The sequence below is a fragment of the Pantherophis guttatus genome, chromosome 7 (assembly GCF_059756535.1).
Source record: "Pantherophis guttatus breed Tessera chromosome 7, ASM5975653v1, whole genome shotgun sequence".
In the NCBI taxonomy this organism is placed as follows: domain Eukaryota; kingdom Metazoa; phylum Chordata; class Lepidosauria; order Squamata; family Colubridae; genus Pantherophis; species Pantherophis guttatus.
Genome location: NC_142069.1, coordinates 46,415,890 through 46,434,261, shown reverse-complemented (window position 1 = coordinate 46,434,261; position 18,372 = coordinate 46,415,890). Strand labels below are relative to the sequence as shown.

At 37.9% G+C, this 18,372-nt stretch overlaps 1 protein-coding gene and 2 long non-coding RNA genes across 6 annotated transcripts in view; 1 reads left to right on the top strand and 2 right to left on the bottom strand.

Moving 5' to 3' along the window:
• The window catches only part of LOC148112829 (uncharacterized), a 61,052-nt gene extending 45,254 nt beyond the window's left edge, over positions 1-15,798 (bottom strand). For 2 of the 3 annotated variants that reach the window (XR_015728957.1, XR_015728958.1), the window contains exon 1: positions 15,657-15,776. This is a non-coding gene — a long non-coding RNA (uncharacterized LOC148112829). Of the gene's footprint in view, positions 1-15,656 lie in introns of all 3 variants that reach the window. The other variant, XR_015728959.1, reaches the window with a different exon arrangement.
• LOC117655485 (uncharacterized) lies at positions 1,386-2,860 on the bottom strand. Its single transcript, XR_009623251.2, has 2 exons — positions 2,779-2,860; positions 1,386-1,552 (listed from the first exon to the last, which is right to left on the bottom strand). It is a non-coding gene; the product is annotated as an uncharacterized LOC117655485 (long non-coding RNA).
• Positions 2,802-18,372, top strand: part of TBC1D15 (TBC1 domain family member 15) — a 37,053-nt gene continuing 21,482 nt past the window's right edge. The window contains exons 1-4 of one of the 2 annotated variants that reach the window (XM_034402992.3): positions 2,802-2,937; positions 8,158-8,271; positions 8,443-8,517; positions 13,311-13,449. In XM_034402992.3, the coding sequence (XP_034258883.1) occupies positions 2,914-2,937; positions 8,158-8,271; positions 8,443-8,517; positions 13,311-13,449 (352 nt within the window). In that variant the 5' untranslated portion in view covers positions 2,802-2,913. Of the gene's footprint in view, positions 2,938-6,289; positions 6,433-8,157; positions 8,272-8,442; positions 8,518-13,310; positions 13,450-18,372 lie in introns of those variants that run through there. The other variant, XM_087874091.1, reaches the window with a different exon arrangement.

Sequence of the window (18,372 nt, the reverse complement as noted above, 5' to 3'; positions counted from 1 at the left end):
TAAAAATAAAAATAAAAATGGTGGCAGCAGCAGGGGGTGTGAAAATGGGAAGCCACTGGCCGCCACCGCCACTCTGCCCACACACTTACCCTCCCACCCAGCTCTCCAACAGGCCACTGACAGGCAGACTGTGGACAAATGGAATGGAGGCAACTCTGTGCCACTGTCATCTCCCAAGAGTGGTCGGCCTATCAAGATCATACCAAGAGCAAGACATGTAATACTCTGGAGGTCTCCAAAAATACACACAAAAACCTTCAGGGTAATGTCTAAGGAACTAAAGGCTGCTTATGTATTGGTGTCAGTATTCATGAGACTGCCATCAGAACACTGAAAAAATGTGCATTGTCCCAAAGGTGGCAACTGGACTTTCTGTTTTTTCTTTGAAGATGTTCCGCTTCTCACTAAGAAACTTCTTCGGCTCTTGGATAAGAAGCAGAACGTCTTCAAACAAAAACCAGAAAGTCCAGTTGCCTCTTGAAAAAAAGCACGTTTGAGACAACCATGACCTGGACAACTGAGAATCTCCATAGACAATGATGTGCATTGCAGGATTACAAGGACAAGGACAATACTCTCAACCCTCCCCCCCCCAAAAAATAAGTATTGCTCATCATCAAGCTGCTCGTTTTCAGCTGGTAAAAGACCACATGGATAAGCCAAGGTTATTGGAAGAATATTCTATGGATGGATCACACCAAAAGAGATTCTTTTATTTAAATGAAAAATGGTGGTGGTTGTATCATGATTTGGGCCAGTTTTGCAGGCCCTGGACCAGGATGACTTGCTAACATTTATGGAACAATGAATTCTGAATTGTACCAGCAAATTTTACAGGAACATCAGGATGTCAGTCCATGAACTGAAGCTCAAGAGAATGTGGGTCATGTGGCAAAACAATGACCCCCAAAACACACAAGTCGTATATACAAGAATGTTTAAAGCAGGAGAAACATAATTTTTTGTAATGGTCAGGTCAACGTCCTAACCTTAATCCAACAGAAATATTATGGAAGCATCTGAAGTGGGCAGTTCATGCAAAGAAGCCTACTAACCTCGCTGAGTTGAAGCTGTTTTTTAAGGAGGAGTGAGCCAAAATTCTTCCAAATTGATTAGCAAGTTTAATCAACAGTTATTGGAAACATTTAGTTGCACTTATTGCTGCCCAAAAGGGACATATCAGTAACTTAAGGCAAAGGTCAACATATTTTTGCCACACACTAACATGTGGGTTTGGATCATCTTCAATAAATAAATGGACAAGTATTATCTTTTTGATTTATTTAATTGGATTCTCCTTATCTAAGTTTAAGACATGTAGAGAACAGATAACATTTTAGATCATATTCATGCAAAAATATTGAAAATTCAAGAGAGTTCACAAATTTTAAACACCACTGCATCTGCAATTTGCCTTTAAAAGGTATGATTTACAACATTTCTTGGATGAGAAGGTGATACCAGACATTGAAAATTAGATTTTCTATTTCTTCCTCAAAACATTTCAAATCACATGCTCTGTACAGTATTGCAAATTCTTTCATTTGGAATTCTGAAAAAGAATTGATATTGTTAGCATACATGGCAACTCTTCCCTTTTTATTATATTGTCAGAGATGGGATAAAAGGTGACACTTGCATGATGATCATATTATCAGTCTTACAGGCTGCTATGCTTGTGTTCCTTTTGAATATTTTTCAACTGCTGTATTCCAAATAAGGGAGATGTGCTCAGATGTTATATTTTTTAATCATATTTTCCTCTTGCATTACGAGCTCAAACTCATCTTTATAAATATAAATGCATATATAATGAAAGTGATCTTTCACTTGAAACAAGTATCTTTTCCTCCTACACAACTGTATGCTTTAACACCAGGCACTTTTTTACTAATTTTATGCTGGTGCTAAAGTTGCCATTATTTTTCTGCCACCATTGCATGCAATTTATTCAAGCTTTATCAAGAGTCTTGAAGACCAGCTTCTGAAGAACAAAACCCAAATATAACTCATCATGATTTGTTTGCTAATGATTTTGCAACTGTGAGAGATAATACCTGTATTTCCTGATATTTTAAAAAACTATTATGAAAAAGCACTACTAAAATATACCAATGAAAAGTAAGATTAAATGATTTAACAAGAATACACATGTAAACATGGGCTCATGTTTGGTCTTTTCTGGAATGTAGCTGTGGCACCCTACTCTGAATGGATGTTCACATAATGAAGATAAGTTTGTCCCATTCTGTTTGTGCATTTAATAGTGGACAAAAGTTTGGAAACGAGTAACTAACCAATATAAAGGTGGAGAAATCAAAGTAATTTGCTGACTGAAAAAATATAGAGGAAGGAATGTTAAGATGTTAAAATCTTGAAAAAAAAGATTTCTATCAAGTAGGTATTGTCTTAGAAATGCCAAGCTAGTATTCCTAGGAGCTGTACAAAAAACATACCTAGAAGAAATAACGTTGCTTCCGACTATAGTTATAGTAATGTCTTTCAACCGTAGTCACTTTAAGAGATGTGGACTTCAACTCCCAGAATTCCCCAGCCAGCATTGCTGGGGAATTTAAAGTGGCTGAAGCTGAGAAACACTGGTATATATTACCATTCCACGAAAAATCAAGCTCATCATTCTACTCCAATACATAAACAGGCGGAGTACTGGAAACGACGCTCACAAGAACAGCCCAAAGTGTGACAAACGGCAGGCGGAATCAGCCCCACAGCAAGCTCCGCCCTTTACTACCCTCGTTGGTTTCTGTCACTACTTACTGCGCAAACTCCTAATCCTCCTTTCCCTGCGCATGCGTTGAGCCGCCGTGACCGGTGAGATTCGGTTGGGTGGGGGTTGTTGTGAAGCTGCTGGGAACACGTGAAGCAACGTCATCATAAACATTAGTAGCTAAGATGGCAGCTCCGGCAGGGGGAAAGGTAAGGGAGAGGAATACAATCTTTGAGACGCGGTGACTGTAATGTTGCCTTGGGAGCAGAGTACATTTCATTATGGGAGCTCTATAACGGTTGGGACGGAAATCCCGGACTGAGCTGGGAGGATGTCAGGCCGCTGGCTGAACCGGTCTTGCTTCGAGGGGTGTCCTCCAGATACGTCGGGGCAAATAGCCCGCAGACCTCGGGCGGGGCTGGATGTGGTGTCAACGGAGGCCCGAGGCTGAGGCGTTTTGCCCTCGTTTGAAGAGGAGGACCGCCTCTTGACCTGTCGGAATCGGGACAGGTGTAATTTTTCCCGCATCTGTGATCAGGTCGCGGTTAAAAGGAAGGGCATGCCTTGGTGCTGTTGAAAAGGGAAGTAGTGCAAAGGAGGTTTGGGGAAGAGAACATACCCTCATAGGGTCACTAGAAGGCTTTCCTTTTACGGTTTTGTGTAACTTTCCTGTTTATATGTACCTCTCTGAATGAATTGTCAGATGGAAGCCAGCCCATCCTTTTTACTGCATTCTGACCTGTTAGGCTTGTAGCTTTTCGACTGATTCTTTCAAAGGAGCTGTCTGTGATATGGTTAAAATGCAGGGGGAAAAAACCCTGATTTACAAAACTTCCCAATACAAATCTGTCATTTTTTTGTTGATTCTGGTATTTTTTTAAAAAATGATATTGATAAATATCTGACAAATAGACATCTGATAAATAGATGGAAGGTGGGCTACTGAGGTGCTTAGGTTCTAATGAATTAAAATAGAAATGGTTTCTAAAAGGGGGCATTTTTTCATCATATCATTGTCATATTTATATGGTTTGGTATATATAAGTGATGTACAGAATTGGGTAGTCATCCACTTTTACATTTAGATCATTTTCAGTGGTAGCACAACTGTTTCTGTTTCTCAGATATTTAATTCTTCTCCTAAGCTACTAATACTTCTCAGAGTAGAATATTTCCAGTAACTAGGAATCAGCTTTGGATTATAGCTTTCAATCCATTCTGATTCAATAAACAAATACCTGAACTCAAAAAATTAATTTGTATTGCTTAATGATATAACTTACAGTAAAAAGAAAAGAAATACAAACAAAACAAAGCATATACCTAAAAACACATTGCAAGAAGTATGTAAAAGCAACTCAGTTTTAAACAACACATTAAATCTAAACTGCATAATATATCAATCAGTTTTCTCATTAGAGATAGGTTGAGAATGAATGGATTTTAGATCTAGGTGATAATTTTTGTGAACACAGCAAACTTATTTTGGCTCCTCTCCCCAAGGTAGCTAAAATTCATCAGTTGATAAATCTCAAGTTTTCATTATTTATTTATTTATTTATTTTTAAATTTATATACCGCCCTTCTCCCTGAGAACTCAGGGTGGTGTACAGCCAGAATTAAAAACATGAAATACAAATATTAAAAACAATTAATATATATATAAATTTGGCCCAAAATTAAAAATACAAACCAATTAAAACATTTAAAATTTCTTCTTATTCAACTTTGTACCAATTTTTAAACCTTATATATCTTCCTAAATTCATATTAGCCATTGCATAATTATTAAACTAAAATGACAATTATAGGGCATGTGTTAGTGTTCTCAAATTTATTACATTACTAGCATAAAAAGTTTTATGCACAGTCCTTCTTAAATGGCCACTGAGATGTTCAGCAAACATAAAAATAGTTTAATGAAACTCATGTTAAGATCATAAGAACTTTTATTTTAAGACAATTGATTTATGGTGTTGCAACCCTTCACAGAGTTCTTGCAAACTATAAAATATATCTTAATAATACTTTTCATATATCTTTACACGTAAACTTGTAAAACTTGTAAAATTCCTTCTTTCAATAGAAGGAATGCACCATTTTCTTAAGCTGCTTATGTATCATATCAAAATTGAGAAATCAAAATAGGTTTAAATTGAATGTAGCACCTTTCAGTAATTTTAGGAAATCCAAATTCTTCTTAGAGTACATGTAATATTTTACGGAATGTTTCCAAGTTGGCTCAAAATATGAATAGTTTTTTCTGTCTAAATATTTGTTTTAAAATATTTTGCAGTGATTTTTCAAGTTAAAATTATTCCAAAATGTTTCAAATGAACAGAGATTGAATTTCCATCCACAAATTCCAAAATCATCAAACCTTGGTCATTACAGAAAATACCCTAAATATTTGCAAATGGCAAAAAATATGTTTTATTCCAGCCCACTGTATCCACAAAATATCTTTTGATTACATAATAAAACAAGCTGTTGGATCCAAAGACAAATTAATAAAAGACATCCTTGATAAATTTCACAGAACTTCTTCATGCTGAGGTTCTCAAACAGTAATCAGAGCTAGGATTCCAGCATGTTTTATCCTTGGCCAAAATATCTTCTGCTGCTTTTCGCCAGAAGCTTTCCTCTCTCCTCCAGAAATGGGTTGAGTTACTCCAGCAACTAAGTTAAAAATAACCATGGCAATATTGCCCAAAAGACATTGACAAGGAGGCTGAATCTACTTCAGTTTGAGGGAAAGGCAGTGCTAACTCATTCCATACATAATATCCAGGCTGACATCTGTTCGTGTCTTGACTTAGACTGTAGTTTCTATACTATACTTACCGATTACAGTTACTGAGGTGGAAAGAAGAATGTCTGCAGGACTGGTTTAAGCTGGAGTTGGCCACCCTAGGTTGACAACATATCGGAGGTAGATAGGTTACAGAATTTTTATATGTTTTTTCTCTCTTCTCCCACCAAATTTTCCTTTGGAGATCATTTCAAATTTACTAGGGTTATGCTGGCTGGTAACTTCTGATATGGTATATAGTATATTGATAAGATTTGTTTAGGAATGAAAAGAAAGTTCACTTATATTTATTCATTAAGTTATTATTATTTATTTATATTTATATCTAATTATTATTCATTATTCACTTTAACATAAGGTTTGAAATTCTTAATCTTAATGTGCAAAGAAATAATTATATTGTAATAATGCTATCTGAAAAAAAAATAAGGTACTACCAGTACAGTTACTCTAAATACTAAACAGGTGAATCCATTTTTATCAGTCATTCCAGAAATTAAATCGGTACAATAGAGAACCTCTGTATACCATGAAGTCACTGCGTTGATTCAGGGTTTTCTGCCTGCATTTCTATTTCTAAAATATCAACGAACAGATATTTCCTGAAACTTGTCACCTTTTTATAAAACCAGATTGTGTAAAATGAATTTCAGGAGTAATATATCAGAGTAATATAGTTTTTAATCTTGGCATTCCTTGTCTTGCCTTTTGTATCAGGTTAGTTCATTAGTTCTTAACCTTTTCTTCACAGACACCTTTAAATATCTTTTGTGGCCATGGACCTCCAAGACAATTCAATATTTAAATCATAACATTTCAAGCCTTCATGGACCTCCTATGACAACATTGCAGACCCCCAGAGGTCCGCCGTCCACAGGTTGAGAACCACTGGGTTAGTTAATGATTTAAATTACTAGTAAAAAGGCTTGATTTAAATCAACTCAATTTAAATCATAATTTTTAAAGAGCAACTGTCATCTCTGTCGCACAGCGGCTCCTCTGCCCCCGCTGTTGACTCACCAACAGTCCCATTCACTTTAATGGGACAGCTGGTGATGTGGCAGTAACACAACAAGGTGAGGGATGTGGCGGGCAGCAGGTGAGTGGATGCCTGCTAACAGGCGCTGCCATGATGGATCTGAAATGACAGGTGCTTTTTAAATGTAAGGACTCATTCTTGCTGGTAGTTAAAATCTTTAATATTATTATTTGCAAACAAAATGAAGGTTTCCTATTTAGCTTGCAGAGCTTGGATTCATTGAGTCAGTTTACCAAAAATGTAAATATTACAGAATATACAGCCTTATGCTATAAAACTAAGCTCCATTTCCTGCTGAGTAAACTAAATTATTCATGTATCTTAGAAAACTATGTTTATATAGATTTTTGCTCCAAAAGCATTTTATTAAAATAAATTTGATAAAAATAAAAAAATCCAATTTAAAATTTAAAAATGTGATTTTTATTTTTATTTTTTTTTAAAAAACCCATCGATTTTTATCCACCCTGGGTCTCATGAGCCTAAGCAAACCTAAAAGCCTCCCATCTTTGGTACAGAGAAATATAGCACTTCGTTTGGAGATGGGGAAAATCCTCAAATATTTCTTTCACTTGTATTCATTGTTAAAGTTACAGGATTATCATGACAGAATTGGTAGAAAGTTATGTTATCCTGCAATGGTATGTGTTCGTTCATTTTATGATATTATAAATGCGAAACAGTGAATTGGCTGGTGTGATGTAGGAAAGTTTAACTCCATTCACTTTTGCTTGGTTTCTGAAGCAATGATTTATTTTGAGCAGAGGCATATGTGCATATGAGTGTTACATGTGAACCTGAAAATGGTCATGTGTTGCCAGTGCCATGATTTAAGGCTTAGACAACTGGACAAGAAGTGAAAGTGTTAGATCTAACACTTTCAGATTAATTTTCTAAAATATAAGCAAGTCCAAATTAGTTTAACTTGAATTTAATGAAATAGATTCATAAACATAGAATATATCTTAAAATATTTAAAGGCATGTCTCTTCCCATTTGTTCCTGTCCTTGAAAGCCTATTCCAAGGGTCCATGCCCTCTGAAGTGTGGGGAGTGGCTGATGGAAGTGGTCTTTTTTAAGGGTTGCTTATTTCCATATGAAGCATTATTTTCTCAGAACTTTTAGTTATTTTTCTATTTGAGCTTCTGTGTAGCATTCTGTTTTAACTAGCCTGCCTTTTTTATTTCTGATATTATTTAAAAGCTTTAAATTGATAGCTTTTTATTTTAATAGTTCCTTGCCTTGTGACTAACATGCTTTAGGAATCAATAAAAATGGAATAAACTGTTTCTGAGCTCTTGATTTTAACATAGCTTGTATTGCAAAACTAGTCTTGTTTATTTTTCCATCCATATCATTATATCCCCAGGCATGCAATGTTCTATTCTAATAGAAAGTCTGCCCAATTTATTACTTGACTGGGCTAGTGAGTATGCAATATAAGCTTGTCATTTTCTCTGAAAGACCCAAATTGCATTACAGTAATTGGTTTTGTCCCCAGAGCAGGTTCAAAACAGATTGCCAAAAAAGCTCTTAATGAAACAACTTAATTTGTTATTTTTATTTTTTATCTTTTAGATTATATATGAACAAGAAGGAGTTTTCATTCATTCTTCAAGTGAAAATGATGAAGATCATGATGCTTTACAATCTGGGTTATTGCGAGTCATTGAAAAGCTTACACATCAAAATGTAGGGTTTTCTCTTTTGAATATAACTGTATAGTATGTTTCCTGTGAATTTACCTTCTACCGTTTATGAAAGATTACAGATTGTTTGTATAGAATAAATTAATATTTTGTAAATAGAAACATATGACATTACTGACTTACTTTTTGAAAAATTGCATCATTTGTGTTTTAGAGCACTGAGGTGATAATAGATTGGAGACCTCTAGATGATTCACTAGACTCTTCTAACATTCTATATGCTAAAAAGGTACGTTGGTTATTTGTAGCATTTTTTGTTAAAGCTTTAGAAGTATACCTTAGAAAACTGAAATAAAAATAAAATGAAGGTTGAAACAATCAGATTGCCTCACAAATATTCTCTTCGTGTTTTATCAAAGAGACTAAAGGTGGGGCAACTTTAATTTTCTTTCTCACACTATCTTGTTTTCCCAGGCTTAGCTCATGTTTTCTAATAGTCTCCTTCTCATAGGTCATCCCTCTGGTCCTTTACAAGGATGGGTAGTATTTTGATTCTTAATCTTTTTAGAAAACAGAGGATCAGAATTTGTGAGTGTTGATGCAGATGCCATATAACCATGTGACTGTTTTTCTGTGATTTTCTTTTTTAATTGCTTTATCTTTATAGTAAGCTAAGTGATAAGAAACAACAGTGTGACTTTTGAATTAACGGAATTATGGAGACTGCAAAAATTGAGTGAGGACTAGTTTCTCAGTCATGATCTTGAAGATGGCAGATTGTCTTTCCAAGCCTAAAAGGTTATTTGCACCATCCAATAATATATTATCTTGGGAGGAGAAGAACTTAGAAAAATTAATTCCTTATCTCTGGTGGGTGTAATCACTACAGAAAGCAATAATACATAGCACAATTGCTATGTATATTTATTGAATCAAAGCTTGAATACAGTTGTCCCTTTAATATATTTCTCTATTCTGGCATATCTAACTGGAGATACAAATTATTGTCAATATGATTTTAATTATCAGGTTATTTCATTTAATACTCAATTCCCAAACATCTTGTACTTCCTTGATTTTCTAATGTTGAAAAGATAACAAGAAATAACAGATAAAAAGCAGCAAATAAAACAGCAAATTGTAGAATGTTTTATATTTTATACAGACCCTTATATACTTCACATACTTTTCACATCTTACATATAAAATTTCTCTTTGTCTTCAGTTACAATGATAATGAACTTTGCAACCAATGCTTGCATTTACAACCTTTATAAGTCTGTAAAGCAAAGGGAAGGGAAGTAAGATTGTAAGCACAGACACGATTTCACTTGGTGACTGCTTCACTTAATGACTGAATTGCTGGTGCCAATAGTATTCCTAAACAAGGATTATTTGTAGTGCAATCTTGTGTTCTTCTGTTGAGAATTAAGCTTCAGTGGGTTTTATATTCAGGTAAGTGTCTTTAGGATAACAGCCTAACACTGCAGTTCTGTCACTGTGTATCAAAAATACCCAAAATGAATACAGTGTAATTACTTAATGTCATACCAATCTCACTAAATCAAATGAAGATAGATACAACAAGATATATTTTACTGACAGTGATCACTGGGCTTCTTGCCAAAAGAAAACGGAGAATTACAAAGTCCACAAGTTTATAGCTGATGCACTCTGAAATGATACATAGAACTCCTTTACAGCAGAAATGTAGAACTTGATAATAACATGGGTTGACCTTAATATGGGCTGACCTGCTGTATATATTGTATATTCTGCTTTTCTGAGCCGGCTCCAAACCTGCCTTTTCTACTGATAGCACTTGCTAACATAAACAGTGTCCATTATTGTACCCATAGTTTGACTTCCTTCACAGAAAAAAACAACCTGATTTTTTAAATCTGTCTCCTACCTGTCCAGAATTTCAGTTTACCTGCTTTGCCTAATCTGCACTTCAGAACCATACTATATATGTAAAGCAAGAATATTATTTGTCCCTCACACCAGAGGAAGACGCAGCTTACAAAACAGAACTTCTCTTTGTTTTCTATTTTGTAATCTAAATGTGTTGGAGTCTGACAAGCTGCTTTTGATTAATCTGCTGATAGAGAACTGTTACAATTTTAGAACACTTCTTGGGGAATGATCAGCTGCCCATTGTTCCATTCTCGATCATGGAAATTCATATCTTTAATTCTTGGTATTTTTATCTGTCATAATTTGGTGTTCTCCTACTCTGGTACATCAGTATTTTAATTGACCCTGCTATGCTATTGCATTTTCATGCACATTTGCATTCATATGAATTGTATGTCCTTCATTAGCCTGAATATTCATCTTACAGTTCACTAAACTTTTATAGTTTATATTTCATTATTATCCATCATGCTTATTTGCTGGATAAGCCTACAAAATGATTACAGTATGTTGAAACATGAATTGTGTCTGCTTCACCTAGTGTTTGGTTCCTGTATATCCTTTAAATGTATTATAAATTTCATAGATTCTGGGTCTGGTCATGAGAGAGATAAATCTCTCATGTTCTCTGCTACTAGAAGACAGATATCTTGGTTGACATCCAGCATTTAAAGATTTTTTATTTGATTTAGAGATGCTTCAGAAAGATAGAATGTTATCTTCAGAATGTTATCTGGGAGGAGTTTGATGCTGTGACTCCTGATGATGTGGACAGGATTTTGGGGAGACTTAGTGCGGCCACATGTTTACTGGACCCGTGTCCCTCCTGGTTGGTACTGGCTTCCCGGGAGGTTACACGAGGCTGGCTCCAGGGTGTTATCAACGCTTCGTTGAGTGAGGGTTACTTCCCCACCGCCTTGAAAGAGGCGGTGGTGAGGCCTCTCCTCAAGAAGCCGTCCCTGGATCCGGCAATATTGGCCAACTATCGTCCTGTCTCCAACCTTCGCTTTATGGCGAAGGTTGTTGAGAGTGTGGTCGCACGACAGTTTCCGCAATTCCTGGAGGAAACATCTTATCTAGATCCGTTCCAGTCGGGTTTCAGGTCTGGGCACAGCACAGAAACGGCATTGGTCGCGTTGGTTGATGATCTCTGGAGGGCTCGGGACAGGGGTTGTTCCTCTGTTCTGGTCCTGTTAGACCTCTCAGCGGCTTTTGATACCATCGACCATGGTATCATGCTGCACCGGCTGGAAGAGTTGGGGGTGGGAGGCACCGTGTTGCGGTGGTTCTCCTCCTTTCTCTCCGACCGGTCGCAGTTTGTGTTGGCAGGGGGGCAGAGGTCGACCTCGAGGCCTCTCATTTGTGGAGTGCCGCAGGGATCGGTCCTCTCGCCCCTTCTGTTCAACATTTATGTGAAGCCGCTGAGTGAGATCATCCGTGGCTTTGGGGTGAGATACCACCAGTACGCTGATGACACCCAGCTGTACATCTCCACCCCAGGCCACCCCAACGATGCCCTTGAAGTGATGTCCCAGTGCCTGGAGGCTGTACGGGTCTGGATGGGGAGGAACAGGCTCAAGCTCAACCCTTCCAAGACTGAGTGGCTGTGGCTCCCGGCATCCCGATATAGTCAGTTGACTCCATCACTGACTATTGGGGGCGAGTCATTGGCCCCCACAGAGAGGGCTCGCAATCTGGGAGTCCTCCTGGATATGCAGCTGTCCTTGGAGGAACATCTGACGGCTGTAACCAGGGGGACCTTTTGTCAGGTTCGCCTGATTCGCCAGTTGCGGCCCTTTCTTGATCGGGATTCCCTGTGCACAGTCACTCACGCCCTCGTCACCTCTCGCCTTGACTATTGCAACGCTCTCTACATGGGGCTCCCCTTGAGGAGCACCCGGAGGCTCCAGCTGGTCCAGAACGCAGCAGCGCGGGTAGTGACGGGAGCAGCATGGCGCTCCCATGTAACACCGCTCCTGCGCGAGCTGCACTGGCTCCCAGTTGTCTTCCGGGTGCGCTTCAAGGTGTTGGTTATCACCTTTAAAGCGCTCCATGGCATAGGGCCTAGCTATCTCCGAGACCGCCTGCTGCTACCAACGACCTCCCATCGACCCGTGCGCTCCCACAGAGAGGGCCTCCTCGGGGTGCCATCAGCCAGACAATGTAGGCTGGTGACCCCCAGGGGGAGAGCCTTCTCTGTGGGGGCACCTACCCTCTGGAATCAGCTCCCCCCAGAGATAAGGAGAATCCAAGACCTCAGTGCCTTCCGTCGCGCCCTTAAAACCCATTTATTTAAACAAGCCGGGCTGGCTTAAGATGAAATTTTTAACTGTTTTTAAATGTTTTAAACGTTTTTAATTGGTAAATGAGTTTTAATTGGGCCAAATTTATATATCTTTTAATTGTTTTTAATATTTGTTCTGCATGTTTTTTTAATCTGGCTGTACACCGCCCTGAGTCCTTAGGGAGAAGGGCGGTATAGAAATCCAATATAAAATAAATAAAATAAAAATAAATAGCTCAAGCCTGTGAAATGATTTTGTGGACTAATGCAGAGCCTTGAATAATATTATACATTTGTGTAAGTAGTAATCATTAAAAAGTATTCCCAGACCATAAGACTTTAACTATAACATGACAGCTTCCATTAAAGTTTTAAAGGAAATCTGTCACAGTTTGAAGTTTACATATTGTAGTTCACATTTGTTGTTTATTCAGCTGTAGATGTATGAACTCTTTTTTTTTTTGTATTGTTTGTGGGGGATGGAAAGCAAATTACTCCACTTATAGTTCTACTATGTCATTTGAGAAAGAAGTTACAAAAGCATAGAAATGGAATGTTGGGACTAATGCCTTAAACAAGCCAAAGATTGAATAATGCTATATCTGAGCAAGACTATTTTTCTTCTGAAACTAAAATGCTATTTTTTTTCCTTTCCTTGAGCTGAACTATAAAACAAAGTTTTATTATTTTTTGATTGGCAGTTTTCTTCAAAGTAAATTGTTTTACAGATTGGCTTACTGCACTTTTTAATCTTAAATTTGCATATGACAAAAGTGATGTTCCTTGAACAAATTTGCTTTATAGTTGTGGACAGAAAAATTGCTTTTATAAGTAGTTTACAAGAAAAATGGCTGCTGATGTTGTTTTGATATTTTATTTAGGATTCCAGTTCAGTTGTAGAATGGGTGCAGACTCCTAAGGAGAAGACTTTCAGAGGGCCAGAACATATGAACAGTTATGAAGCAGAATGGGATATGGTCAATACTGTCTCTTTTAAAAAGAAGCCACATTCAAATGGAGGTACTTAAGTAACACTGTTACTAAAATATGAAAGTGACTTTATTGGTTGAGCCCTAAGAGATATGTTCCTGGGTATAGAACTTTTTACTTCTGGTACTTGCTTGCTGCTGTGCTTGTGAAGTTTCTTTCAGCTAATAATGCCAATCATCTGTCTTTCATAACAAAGGGGATTCTAAGATTCTGAATTCAGGTATGTATACAGAAAAAAAATATTTAATGAATTCACTGAAAATATTGGAATTCCAAGATCGTGGTGCGCATAGACGCTGTGGCTTTGAGCTCCTGGTGTTACAGTGGAGTGTGTAGGCAAAAACTAATCTATACCTGTGGGGAGTTACTAAAGATTGGATCTTCTAGTCGACTAGATATTACCAGTGACTTCCAGTGGTCTCATAATATACCGAGTAACATAGTAAGACTGCCAGGCTCTCCATGGATGGTTGTTGGGCCTAGGAGGCAGAGAAGAGAGTGGAAGCAGAGCTAGCTAGCTCAGTTACGGAAGCAGCCTCACAGATCAGCATTACCAAGCATTTTTCTAACCAACTCTAGATCCTTTGTCCACAAAACTGATGAACTAGAGCTATGGATGGCAGCGAATAAGCTCATTCATGACTGCTGTGTGATGATCATCACAGAAGCCTGGCTTCATCCACTTGTACCGGACACGTCAGTGGAGCTAACTAACCGCACCACACACCACTTTGACAGAAACAGCAACTCTGGTAAAAGCAAAGGTGGAGGACATTGTATTTTCATACATAATGACTGGTGTACTAACAGTAGAGTTACTTATACACACTCTTCTCCAGATGTGGAATTCTTAACTGTCATTTGTTGGCCATTTTATTTACCTAGAGAGATTTCTGTTATAGTTATCACCACTGTCTATATTCCACCTGATGCAAATGTTAGCACAGCGCTCTCTAAGTTACATAATGCCATTGAGAGGCAGCAGCAAACTTATCCTGAAGGCACTTTTGTCATGGCTGGGATTTTAATCAAGCCTGTCTAAAGTCTGTTCTTCCTAAGTTTGTGCAATGTACCACCAGAGACAAGAACACGCTAGACCATATGTACTCAAACTTAAGACAGTCATATAGAGCAATCCCCCTCTCCCATCTGGGTACGTCTGACCACATCTCTGCTACTGTGCCCAAAGTATATCCCTCTTAGGAAAAGGATACGGCCAGTCAGGAAAATTGTCAAAATCTGGCTGGAGGGACAACTCTGCCAATAGGACTGCTTTGAGACTACCAAGTGGAGCATATTTGAACATTTGGAGCTGCAAGAATTCACTGATGCTGTACTCTCTTACATTAAAAAATCACAGACAATGTAACAGTGAATAAGCGCATCAGAGTTTACAGTAATCGTAAACTCTGTCAGCAGAGTTATAATCACATCTGAGAGCCTGAAACTCCACCTTAAAGGCAGGAAATGAAGACGAATACAATGTGGCCAGGGCAAACTTGAGGAGAGGCATTAAGGCGGCTAAACAGAAATACAAACAAAAGGTAGAGAAGCATCTGGAAGATGATAAGACAGGTATGGCAGGGACTACAACACCTAACCAACTATAAGGGCAATATGAAAAAAATAGCCAATGATGATGCCTTGCTGGTGAAGGAGCTAAATAGCTTCCTTGCCCGCTTTGAGGTCAAAAGACCCGTCTTTGTGACTCTAACCCAAAGGCCTTCTAACCTCCAGCCACTCACCCTGGATGAACATCAAGTGAGAGCTGTGCTGAAGGCTGTAAATCTCAACAAAGCTGCAGGTCCAGACGGGGTGCTGGGGAAAGTGGTAAAAACCTGTGCTGACCAATTAATGGGTCCTGACAAGGATTTTTAACATCTCCCTGCAACAGGCTAGTCCCATCATGCTTGAAAGCAGCCACAATTATCCCAGTTCTGAAGAAAGCAGCCATAAACAGCCTGAATGACTATAGACCCATTGCACTGACTATAGTGATGAAGTGCTTTGAGAGACTGGTCCTACAACACCTCAGGTCCTGCCTTCCACCAAATTTCGATCAACATCCGTTTGCTTATGGAAGCAACAGGTCGACAGGGGATGCCATCACCACTGTTCTACATATTGCACTGAGCCACCTTGAGAAATCTGGGAATTATGTCAGAATGTTTTTTATATACTATAGCTTGACCTTTAATACCATCTTACCAGGCATTCTCATTGAAAAACTGACTGACCTGAATTTCCCTCTCCTCACTTGTGACTGGATCAAAGACTTCCTGACTGATCGTCCATAAACAGTAAGGGTTGGTTCCTTTACATCTTCTACCCTGAAGCTCAGCATAGGCTCCCCTCAGGGCTGTGTGCTCAGCCCCTACCTGTACTTGCTGTATACACATGACTGCATATCCTCTGATCCATCCAACATCATAATAAAGTTTGCAGATGACACAACAGTGCTGGGTCTCATAACTGGAGGGGACGAATCAGCATACAGGGAAGAAGTCCAGAAGGTATCCACATGGTACTCAAAAAACAATTTACATCTAAATACTAGTAAGACAAAGGAGAAGGTGCTAGATTTCCGAAAGTACAGAGAAGAACCTGCCCCACTGTATATCGAGGGGGGCTGTGTGGAGAGGGTTTCCTCTTTTAAATTCTTGAGAGTGCTTATTAATCAAGCTCTCAACTGGAAAAACATGTCCTTGGTGGTTAGTAAGGCTCAACAGAGACTTCATTTCCTTAGAGTCCTGCGAAAAAATCAGGTGGAACAATGGTTGATGACCTCTTTCTATCGGTCCACGATAGAAAGTGTCTTCACATTCTGCATTACAGTATGGTATGCTGGTTTAACTGCTGCGGACAGGAAGGCACTACAGAGAGTGGTTAATTCGGCACAAGAAACCATTGGTTGCCCTTTAACACTACTGGATGACATCGCCAGGTCTCGCTGCTTTAGCAGACTAAGAAAGATACTCAGAGGTGATTCACACCCTGGTCAGTGTCTCTTCGCACTTCTACCATTGGGCAGAAAACATCAAAGCATAGCCAGCCAAACAAATAGGTTTAAAAATAGTTTCTATCCTTGGGCTGTTAGACTCTTAAACACAACTGCAATCACTCCACGCACACGCGGAAACGTATGACTAGTTTTTCTTTGTCTTTCTTTCCCCCCCTAATTACTTGCATAGGGATTATTCTTTATACTATTTATGTTGTTTGTATTTTTTTGTCATGGATTGCACCAGTGAGACTAAAACCAATTTTGTTGTATACATGATGTACAATGACAATAAAGGCTATACTATACTATACTATACTATTCCATCTGTAGCAAAAGACTCATTTTGGATAGTGAGATGGGTGGCATATAAATTTAATAAATGAAAGTACAAGGCATCTGTATCTGTTAAAGGCATTTTTATTTACAGAGAAGCCTATTACTCATCCATTAGTTTTTTTTTTTTTGTTATTGCTGAAAATTGTTGAAGCGGCTTCCATAAAATTTCTATACATTATTCAAATAATTTGAAACGAAATGAGTATGTGGTAAGATATCACCTTAGGACTTAAAATATATGTGTTGTATGTAAACTTGTTAATAGCAGAAAACAGGATACTAATGATATTTTTAATTTACTTATTACAAAAAGTTGTTATATAGTGAAATCTTATTTAGTAGATCTAGATGGATGGGCTTTGGATTTAATGAATTAAATTCCACTCCTGACTTCATTTGGAACTAAAGAATGTTTATTTGTTGCAAGTCTATATAGACAAATATGCCTGTGCCTTATTTGTTTATTTTTACAGTTTGTTTATGTCCATCCCTAGTGGACTGTGGACTGTTAACATATATTATAATAAGGAATACATTACCTTAAATCATTAAAACAGAAATAGCTCATCCATCTAAGAAAACACTATGCATAAGAGAAGGAAAATATAAGGTCATTTTTTTTTCTAAAAAAGTAGTATTTATCAGTCAGCCAAAGCATCATTATAACACCCACCAGCGTCATTTTACTACCCAAGAGTCTGTGAAAGTGATTTTTGGAGGAAGTATTGATTGCTATTGAGGAAGAATTTTACAAATAAATAAATAAAAATGACAACTCAATACAAAATCTCTAAAATTATGGTTTGCAGTTGCAGACTCCCATTTTGATGCAACTTGGGCAGTAAACAGTATTCAAAATTTCATCAGCAGCAAACCTGGAGTCTGAAGATTTGGTTTCCATAAAACATAAAAAAACCTTGGGAAGCAAGCAACTATGCATTATTAGTTGATTAGGAGATTGAGAGTTATCCTAGATACGAGATCATGAGGGAAAGTGAATTAAGTAGGAAGAATAGAATAGATAGAATAGAATTCTTTATTGGCCAGGTGTGATTGGACACACAAGGAATTTGTCTTGGTGCATATGCTTTCAGTGTACATAAAAGAAAAGATACATTCGTCAAGTATCATAAGGTACAACACTAAATGATAGTCATAGGGTACAAATAAGCAATCAAATCATATTAGGAAACAGTATAAATCGTAAGGATATCAGCAACAAGATTACAGTCATACAGTCCTAAGTGGGAGGAGATGGGTGATAGGAATGATGACAAGATTAATAGTAATTTATTTATTTATTTTATTTATTGGTTTGATTTATATGCCGCCCTTCTCCGGAGACTCAGGGCGGCTTACAATGCTTTAAGCAATAGCCTTCATACTTTTGTATATCCCGTCTTAGTGGGGCTTTTGCCCCCCCCCCCAAAGTGGTGTTCTTTTTATACAAAGTCAGCTTATTGCCCCCACAATCCGGGTCCTCATTTTACCTACCTCGGAAGGATGAAAGGCTGAGTCAACCTTGAGCCTGGTGAGATTTGAACTTGCAGTAATTGCAGGCAGCTGGCAGCTAAGTGCTACTTAACAGCACTTTAGTCTGCTGTGCCACCAAG